The sequence below is a fragment of the Ambystoma mexicanum genome, chromosome 9, assembly GCF_040938575.1.
Source record: "Ambystoma mexicanum isolate Mex_15411 chromosome 9, UKY_AmexF1_1, whole genome shotgun sequence".
Taxonomy (NCBI): domain Eukaryota; kingdom Metazoa; phylum Chordata; class Amphibia; order Caudata; family Ambystomatidae; genus Ambystoma; species Ambystoma mexicanum.
Genome location: NC_090931.1, coordinates 753,800,713 through 753,811,002, shown reverse-complemented (window position 1 = coordinate 753,811,002; position 10,290 = coordinate 753,800,713). Strand labels below are relative to the sequence as shown.

General features: G+C 47.0%; 1 protein-coding gene across 1 annotated transcript in view; it reads left to right on the top strand.

Annotated features, from left to right (window-relative positions):
- Positions 1–8,797: 8,797 nt before the first annotated feature.
- The window catches only part of CAVIN2 (caveolae associated protein 2), a 137,396-nt gene continuing 135,903 nt past the window's right edge, over positions 8,798–10,290 (top strand). Inside the window, exon 1 of the mRNA XM_069615688.1 lies at positions 8,798–9,946. Coding sequence (XP_069471789.1) covers positions 9,458–9,946 — 489 coding nt within the window. The 5' untranslated portion in view covers positions 8,798–9,457. The remainder of the gene's footprint in view (positions 9,947–10,290) is intronic.

The following is a 10,290-nucleotide window of genomic DNA, read 5'->3' as shown; positions in this document are numbered from 1 at the left end:
ATGTGTAAGAAACAGATTGCTGACGAATCAATTGTGACATACAGAACAGGCGACCCTGTTTATAACTCTGATTAGATTATGTAACGCCTTGACCAAGCCTGCTAAAGGGAGAAACATTCGCACGTGCCACCATTAGGTTAATGTTGGCTTAAGACTGGTTTCTAATAAGGCCTTAAACGACTTAGGACTGTGCTCGAGTACCTAAGGACTCTAGAATGGTAATAATACATCGATTATTGTATATTACCTATCTTGTTTTCAGTTTCTATTACCATTGGCGCAGCACGCCACCTAACTACTCTGTACTATCCTCATATCCTGACTGGCAAAGTGAATAACAGTCCAAGTTCGGTCACTGCAGCCTGGATACCTAAGTAACTCGTGGAATTCACAGATCCGATTGATTTTAGAGTGGCACACGGGCACATTATTCACTTTACCCTCAAACCACTTCGCAAGAACACAATCAACCTTAGCAATGTTTCAACCTGTTGGTCTAAGAATTTGGTGCTGGCTGCTCACAGTCTGGCAGTGCCAAGACTGATTATATATGATGGAATTGTACGGAGCCCAGAGAAATGCCATGTGTTATGATCGATTCATCCATCCCTTTTTGGTTTTAGTTTGTCTCCTTAGTAAGTAAGTTCATGCTCTGATATGGGTGTTTTACTTGCTACACCCATGGAATCAAGCCGGACCTCGCTGATTAGGTCCATTAAGGCTAAAACATGTCTGGGGTTGGTGTGTTGGCATGCAGAAGGGGTGTGGCCTAGCAATTTAGGCTAGACTGCTCTAATTGGTGGCAGGACAGACTGGTGTGTAAATGGCAGGTCACAGTTAGTAATGGCAAAGATGTGGTAAAATACAAAGCCACTGGATAATGTGATCATCTTCATGATTAGCTTGGGCTATTAGGTGTCGCTTGTGACACCTTTAAGCATAAACTGTTACATCACAGTACAGATTGGGAGGAGTGGCATATGAGGAGGGACACAGAGGAATGACATATGACGAGGGGCACACAGTCTATAGGTGTTGCTTGGTTATGAGCCCATCTATTGACTGTCCATGGCCATGCTATTCGGTATGGCCAATCCCACCCATTCCTGCCTCTCCCTGCCCAAAAAACGCTTCCCCATGGGAACTCTTTGAGCTCACTTTAATCAAGCCTTACCATCAGACTTTGCACTCGAATTGCCTGACAGGGTTTTTTTCAAAGCAGTCTTCTGAGAGTTAATGACTTAATTGGAGTTGTAAACAATCTTCTGGTGTAATAAAAAAACCAGACCTGCCTTCAGCCACTGAAGTCCTGTTAAAAAAAAAAAACTAACCAGGGCTGGACAAGTATCGGCTGTATGGAATGGAAGTTCCACAGGGAAGCTCAGCCTCCATCGTCCCCACCACTGTTCTTCAGGCTATTCTTACACGTTGTGCAGGGGGGAGGAGTGGGGCATCCCCAAACGATGACTGGGGGGCCTTCTACCTACAGCTGTGAAAAGCTGCCTGTATATGTTTGTAATAAAAATGCATTGATCTGGTGTAGTTTTAGGATTTCAAATAAATGCATAACAACAGTTGAAAAATTGTGAACATGTTTTTGGGGCACAAGCAGTTTCAGTTAGTGAGATGTTTTTTTTAAATCACAGGAGTACATAGCTGATCACAAAATCCATGCATCACAAGGGATGCGAAGAGTGAATTCAGTGCAACCTAGGTGAAGGACTTCTGTTAGGAGAGGCAGCTGTGGGGTGCATAGATTATAATAGGAGAATATGTTTCCTCATGCAAATTGAAAAACTAATGAGTGATTTACCTGGTTTTAGAGTTAAGGTTGGATAGCTTCCTGAGTTCCACTGTTGAACTTTATGAATTTATTTCCCAGCATATAATATACCCTGCTCCAAAGAGCTAAAAGAAAGCTATAAAATGTATGTGATTATTGAACAGTTTTTGGAACAGGTCTGTCTTTGACACGGAGTGCACAATTAAAGTGCACCAACCTTCAATTTGTGAGGACTAATGTTTCTTTAGGGCAAATGTGCATACCTTCCATTTCACCCTGTGACCTCCTCCTACGGCGAACCCTACGTGTAACAATAGAGAGGATGTTAAAACTAAGGATTATCACAGGACAGTTTTACTAGCCCCTGCATAGCAAAATAAAGAAAGGCAGCCCACAGGGAAGCTGTGACCCCCAAACGACTGCTTAAGAAAAACGATTAAGCTTTCTTGTCAAATTCAAAAGGGGGCCACACAAAGATTAGCGTGCCATTCTAACTGAATAGTTTGAAAGGCCCTGATGCCAGGCCTGATTCTGAATCGCCTTATTATACCATTTTATAATCTTCAGACTCAGATTTCCAGAGTCTGGCAATTCATGATGCACGGACCCAGAATCCCTAGGCTTCCTCTGGGTCATAGTCATGCCCCATTATCACCATGTAAGTAGCCTCACCTGGCGACTAAGCATAACTGGTTTCTGCAAGCATTTCTAGTTTTTGGAGTACAGTAGTGGTTGTTGCTGGTGCAGTGGAGTCTCTAGGAAGGGCTGGGTTGCCCTTTCCATAAAGCCTTCCCGCACCCCCTCCTTGCTCTGAGCAACCAGAGGCCTGTCGCTGGGGACGTGCAGCACACAGAAACAGTGTTTGCTACAGATTCTCATCAGGTGAAATGTGTGCAGACTGCATTTAATGCAGGCTGCAGTTTTAAATTTGCACCACAATTCCCGCTGCCAGGAACCTTCCTCCTTTCACTTAGGTTTTGGCTTTCTTTAATTGGCTAATGTGCTTTTTTCCCAGGAATACAGGTAGAGGGTAGGGTTTGTTTATTTAGGGTGGGCAGACTGGATGCTCCACTTCAATGTCTTCTTATAAAGAATCAACTTGACTGTTTTATCTTTCTATGGCCTATCATCTTGGGCATGCCAAAATACTCCATTGTGATGCTCCTGTAGTCTAGAGTTTCCGTAATGCCTCGAGAATATGTTATATCACATGTTTATGTATAGCGCTTCATGCTTGAACCCTCCCATTTCTAAGAGCAGTAACAATGTTGGAATTAGTACCAAATGTAGTGGTACTCAGTGTTTCAATCCCAGAAGGATGAGGGCTCATTAGACACTGCCATTATTTGTACTTGGAAAGTACAGGCAGGCACATATCACAGCACATGTTTACTCACTGAGCTATATACACTTAGTGCCGATACAAAGAAACAGTTATCATATGTGCCCTGCACCCTATCCTAGTCCCTTTTCCCTCCAGTCCTTTTTCAACACAAAAAATAATATTATCACATTTAAGAAGCGTGCCATGACATATTTGACATGCTTCTAAGCACTGTAACAAAAAGTGAAATAATAGTTGTTATATTAATAACAAATACAATCCCACAGTCATAGGATTACCAAAAGTTGTGATATGCATATGTAAGGAGAAATGTCTAAATGTTAGCATCAATAATTCCATACAAAGTATCAGAATTATGTCATAGTCTTAAATCAGTGTTGTTTGTGTTGATTTAAGTATGCCTGCTGTGATTCATACTAAACTTCAAACATGCCCCACCAAAGGTCATATCTCAAGCTGTGTCTATGCTTCCATGAGATATTCACTAATCTAATTAGTTTGACTATTTGATGGCACTTGCGCCACCTAGAAGCTGAAACTATTGCGTTAGAGTACAGGTAGGGAAAAATGAATATGAGGAGGGACACAAGCTTGTAGGTGATGTTTCGTTGTGTGCCCAGCCATTGACTGCTATGTCCATGCTAATCCCTATGGCCATTCCCATGCAGTTCCTGCCCCTCCCCGCCCAAAACACCTCCTAATGGGAACTCTTTGTGCTCGCTGTAATCAAGACTTCCATCAGACTTTTCACTTGAAATGCCTGCCAGTGTTTTTCCAAAAGCAGTCTTCGGTGAGTTAACAACTCGTTTGGGGCGGTAAATGAACTACTGGCATAATGAACATGTCATTACCAGGTCTGTTTTCAGCCACTCGATTTATAAGCACTATTTGTGTACTTCACTGAAGTCCTGATAAACAACAAGCATTAGCAAAGCCAACGGTGCTGGCTTGTGCACAAGTATAGAGATATGATATGATGTGGCATATAAAACGCGCATGTACACAAGTGTTTCTAGGCGCGACAAGACAAGGAGGGGGAAACAAAGGGAGGACAAAATAACTTATCTTACTAGGCCTTGTGTCATTCAGATCGCACAAGTGCAAGGAAGAGGGAAGAGGAGAAGTGCCAGGGGGAAGTGCAGTTAACTCACAAGTGCAGCCAGTGGATGACTCATAAGTTCAGAGAAAGGACTGTGGGGTTGCAGATACAGACCCTTAAGTGCTGGGGAGCCCGGAGGCAGTGCAACGGCAACTGGACATGCAGGAGCCTGGACCCGAGATCAGAGGGTGACCAGTGCGCAGAGCAGTCATGTGCATCAGCAGGAGAGAGGAAGAGAGAAAGCAGAAGCGAAAAGGAAGGTCTTGAGTTGCTTCCGGAGCCAGAGGTGGTTCTGCTCAGGTTTGAGAGCGGCAGGGAGGCTGTTCCAGAGGGAGGCCACAGCCAAGGAGATAGATCTGCTCCCAACTCTCTGCTTGGAGAAGCGTCTGACCCTCAGACAGTTGGAGGTGGATAAGCAGAGAGCTTGAGAAGGAAGATGTTTTGGAAGAGCACGTTGAAGATAGAGCGGTTCCAGGCCACAGAACGCCTTGTGGACGATGCAGAGGGTCTTGAACTTGATCCTTGAAGCCACAGAAAGCCAGTCAATAGATATCAGAGCTGGAGAGATATGGTCCCTGGGCTTGAAGCCAAAGACAAGTCTCACAGTCCTGTTATGGATAAGTTGTAAAGGTCAAAGAGTAGAGGCAGGAAGATTAAGAAAGAGGCTGTTGCAATAGTCCAGCCTAGAGAGGACCAGAGCTCTGGAGACAATAGGCTTCTGGGCGAAAGTGAGAAAAGAAAGAATACCTCTGAGGATGTGCTACTGATAGTTTGACTTCTCAGAGACATTAGAGTTGTGAAGACAGAAGGAGAGGGTGGAGTCGAAGATGACACCTAGATTCTTAGCCTCACAGGAAAGAGCAGGAAGAGGGCCCAAAGTGTGTGGCCAGAGAGAGAGGTAAGGAGGGAGCGGGTGTCCCAATGCCGAGGATCTCAGTCTTACTGGAATTAAGGCAGAGGTCTTTGGTGGCACACCATTCCAGAATTGCAACTACACAGTCTGGTATGAGAGAAGAAGCAGAGGTGGCAGAGGGGAGCCTGAAAGAGAGCTGAGTGTCATCTGCATAACATTGAATACTGGAGCAGAAAGTAGCGATGCAGTGGGCAAGAGGTGCCAGGTAGTGGTTGAAGAGCCAGCAAGAGAGGTTAGACCCCTGGGGAACACCACAAGTAGAGAGAGAGATAGAAGAGAGGAAAGACCCCAGTTGGACCTGAGAGGGTCGTTCGGTGAGAAAGGAGGTCAACCAGGCCAGGGCCTGATCAGTAATACCAAGGTTGTCACGGAGGCGATCGAGCAGGTTGGCATGGTTGACCATGTTGAAAGCAGAGGATAGATAGGGAGATTAGAGTCAAGATGGGAGAGAAAGTCTTCACACGTGTTCAGGAGAGCAGATGGCGTGCTTCTGCCAGCTCTGAAGCCAGACTGGTGATCATGGAGGCAACCAACCATTTCAGTATGTGGATTAAGCTGGGAGATGGCCAGCTTTTCCAAGAGTTTTCCCGGGAAAGGAGTGATGGAGATCGGGCGATAGTTAGCCGGAGAAGAAGGATCTCAGCGATGCCACGCACAGCGATTAAATGCTAAGGTACTTGCACCATTTTACAACTGCTACCATCAATTGGCAGTTAATACCACCATGGCAGTGCCTGGCAAGTCCCTTTCCTGGGCCTACACAAAAACTCAAACTGTTGATATTACCAATGCTTCTTTTTAGTTTGCTGGCAAGTGTGGTGTCTTTAAATAAATGTGGTGCAGTCTATGTGTTGCCTGCAGAGACATGCCTGTGGTGCCACTTCCTGTTATGGCACTGCCTGTGATGCCAGTTTCCATGACAGGGGGCCTCATTACGACCCAGGCGTCAACCAGCTATTAGCGCCATGGTTGACGCTGTTACCTTACCGATTCCGCCATGGTGAATGGCGGAATTACCGCCCCATTCCAAGGTTGGCGGGGCGGTAATTCCCCATTCACCATTGGCCCTTCCCCATTCCCATGTTTGCCCCCATAGGGCTCAATGGAAATGGGGAAGGCGGTAATTATCGTACCGCAAATTACGGTACCGTAATTACCTCCAACGTCCCTTTGCGGGTACCGTCCTTCACGGCTGGTAAAACCAGCCGTTAAGGGAAGACCCACAAAGGGACCTCGGAATTGGGCGGTAAGGGATTACCGGCACTAGTGCCCTTACCGGTACCGATAATCCCTTACCACCCGGGTCGTAATGAGGCCCAGGATCGCTATCAAAGGTTGCACCATTAGTCTTCAGCAGCCCACCCTGCCCCCCATGCATTTAAAAGTTGGCACCTCTGACCTAGCAGGTAAGTGACATGCTAGCCCTTAGGTGCACCCAATATGTTCTCACTGCACTTCAAACCAGATGTCACAGTGGTCACTTTTCAAAGGAATGTGGCGTCATATCTGTCTTTTTAAGACAAGAACTGACATGGGCCGCAAATGTATATCGTACGTCAATCTGTTGAGTACATTGCATATCCTTGCTTTGATAATACATCAATTGTCACTGTAGATGGAGGCCTTGACATTCCCAAAAAAGTGTTTGAAATTGTTTATGCCTGAAGTATTAATTGATTGTGGAGTTACTATTTTATACTTAATGAAGTTAAGTTTCTTAATAATGGCGGTATGTATAGACATGTTGAAATTTGCAAAACTCCTTTTGCTTGCCAAGTTTAATCATTTCAGTTAATCTTTTTTTTTATTTTTCATCGGTTTTTATGTATATGATATATGATCATGTTATGAATATTTTAACTATTTGACCAAGTAAATTGTAAAGTTGATTATTCAGCTATAACAATAATAAAAATAAATAAATAAAGGAATGTGGATCTGACAGAAGGTACGTGGCTGCTGCTGGAGGAGCTTGACCAGAGGAGCAGGGCAATGCTAAGTACCAGCGCAGCCATTAGAAACTGGACAGGAGAGGTGTGGCTATGGCAGAAGGGGTGTGTCAGTTTCTGGGCTATCTGCTGTCGTGAGTGACGGAAAATCGGCCATAGGGGGCCTTCCCTTACATCGAGGAGAAAGGGGTTAGACCTGCTGATCAGAGCAGCCAGCACACGGTTCAATTTTCTTTTGAAGGGGCTTCGGGAAGAACTAGTGGCAGAGAGCTTTTTTTTTCAACATGTACATAGGGGAGAGTTAGGGAGGAGGGAACCTGGGTGATCTCAGTTTGGGGAGGACAAAGTACCCCTCTTCTGCTGCTTCAGAAATAGAAGCTCACAGCATCTCTAACCTTCACCGTCCACTCTGTGTACTTTCCATTCATCCAATCAGCATTGGATCTGGTACCTTTGACCTGGAAGTTAACGGAAAACTGCTTGCTTTAACTTTGGAATACTTTGGCCACCTTTCTCCCAAAACTCAACACAATGCCCATTCTCAAAAATGTTGTGAGGGGGCCACTAAGATTGCCGCTGTGAGACATATTAAAGCTCCAGCTACAGCAATGTTTTGGCCACAGGCTGATTTGCCACTTTCAGCCAAAACCGCACCAAAAAAAACGACTGCCTGCCCGCCCCCGTGGAAAATGCCACGAAAAGATTGCAGACAGATTTGAGACATATAGAAGCCGGACCATTACAGCAAGACCCTCCTATATTCTCCAGGATCTACGGGGGTGCTCACTATGCCCCTGCCTCTACAGTTACAGGAATGATATGATATGGCATGTATAACGAGCCTGTACACAAGTGTTTCTAGGCGCGACAAGACAAGGAGGGAGAAACAAAGGGAGGACAAAATAACGATCTTACTAGGCCTTGTGTCAATCAGATCATGCAAGTGCGGGGCAGAGGGAAGGGGAGAAGTGCTAGGGGGGACGGGAAGGGGGAAGTGCCAGGGGGAAAGAGGGAATGGCGTGTGCATCTCATTTGAACCCGTGTGCTGCCTTGAAAGAGCATTATTACATCATGAGTCTCATCATGAGGATTTGGTCATATAATGTATGGCGTGGTCCTTATAGGTGAGCACTGTGCTCTATGCAAAGACTGCACTCAGTGACAACACTCTGACTCGGTATGGGAAGAGTGGGATGTTCCTCCCTGCAGCATGAGGCCCTGTGACACGTGGAAAGTGTGATAACTTTGGCATGTGTTTCAAACATGGCATTGCTGTGATAAGATGCTTTACATAAATGCAGCTCGAACATCGTTTGTGCTACATATCCCGAGGATACGCAGGTGGGGCAATTTTAAACTACTGTTCTCCTAAACAATTAAGAACAACAGTTTTATAGGGCTTAGAAGCAAGAGGAATCCACCATAAAGCACTACGTAAAGTATCATTGTTATGTTTAAACATTTGCAATAGAGTGGACCAGAAGGCGAGAGTGCAGCCCCCAAGCGGCTTAAAGATAGTAGCTTATTGTGGAAAGGAAATCTCAAGGAAAATGGCAGGTGCGGTTTTTCCCATTGGAGCGCAGCAGTTAAGGCAAAAGTTCACCCCGTGCTGTCAAAAGCCACGCCTGGCGCCTGCCCAAAGTGATGGCGCTTCGCTCCCACCCCAGCCCAGATGAAGTCATGATGGAAGCGTGTCATGCCAAGAGCCGTAACCCCCCAGAGGACGGGACACCGAGGGGAGGGGCGGGGCCGCAGCACTGCACACTCCGCTGCCGGAGAGAAGGCGTGTGTGCAGCGAGTTTTCCCCGTGTGCGAAGTTTGAGAGTCACTTCAGAGCGGAGCTGCAGTCGGCGCCACGGGTTTCTTCTGTTCAGCCTGAAAGCGGCGGTGCTAGAGCCTTTTTAGGACTCGGCTGGAGCAGCTGGACGCAGCAAAGAGGAGGTGGGATCGCGAAGACAAAAGGACAGGGTGTTTTATTCTGCTGCACGCTTTCAAGCGTTTTAGAGCGAGCCTAAACCCAGGGCTGTCAGGGAACGAATTTTGCACTCGAAGGATTATCCGAAGGGCACGTTTGAGAAGCGCGGACTAACTACGCACCAGTTAAGTGGACCGTTACCACAGAACTAGTGTGGCAGTTGGACGCGGGAATACCAGCAGAGAAGTGGGAACGGAAGCACTGCGTGGAGGCGAAAGGCATTGAACTCGGAGTGGAGAGAGTCGTCTGGTGGTGCACTGAGAGGCAGCAGGCACTCAGCGGAAGCCGAGGATACACAGCCTGCAGTGAGAGATCAGAAAGAGTGCAAGTAGCGGCACAGCAGGAGGATCAGAGGTTGCAGTTAGGCGTATCAGAGTGTAGGCAGCAGTTGGTATGGGAGAAGGGGGCATGCAAGCGGAAAAGGTGAGTGCTGAAGTCCTGCACCAGCACAGCTCAGAGCCCGAAATTCAGGAGCTGCAGGTGCCCAGCCCGGCTGAATCTCCCCGGTCCAGCCCGAGCCCTGGGGCCACAGAGGCCCACCGGGAGGCCTCGCAGGTCAACCCCATCACAGTACTCACCCTACTCGACAAGCTGGTCAACATGCTGGACTCGGTGCAGGAGAACCAGCTCAAAATGGAGAAGCGCCAGATCGAGCTGGAGGGCTCCGTGAAGGGCATCCAGGGCGACCTTACCAAGCTAGCCAAGAGCCACACCTCCACCAGTAATGCTGTCAGCAAGCTGCTGGACAAGTCGCGCAAGGTGAGCGCCCACATGCGTGATGTGCGCGACCGCATGGACCGGCAGTGTGGGCAAGTGAAGAAACTGGAGAGCAACCACAGCCTGCTGCTTAGAAGGAACAACTTCAAAGTCCTTATTTTCCAGGTCAGTTCACAGCCCCTTGTCCCTCATATATACACCCCCTCTTACAGGTGGATTAGCTTAAAAGGGTTGTCTTCTAGGTCTATGTGTAGTAGCTGGTCCTTATTATATGTAGCCAAGGAGAAACATCTCCAGGATGCTTACCTCATCTCTTCTTCCTCTTCCAAGTCAGTGCTTAATGCGCAAGGGTCTGCAACCTTTGGCTTTCCAAATCTTTTGGACTGCAACTCCCATCAGCCGAACCAGCAAAGTCAATAGTGGTGCCCATGGGAGTCGTAGTCCAAAGCATCTCTTCAGCCGCAGGTTGCACACTCCTGGTAATCTATGGTCCTCAACCCATGTATCCT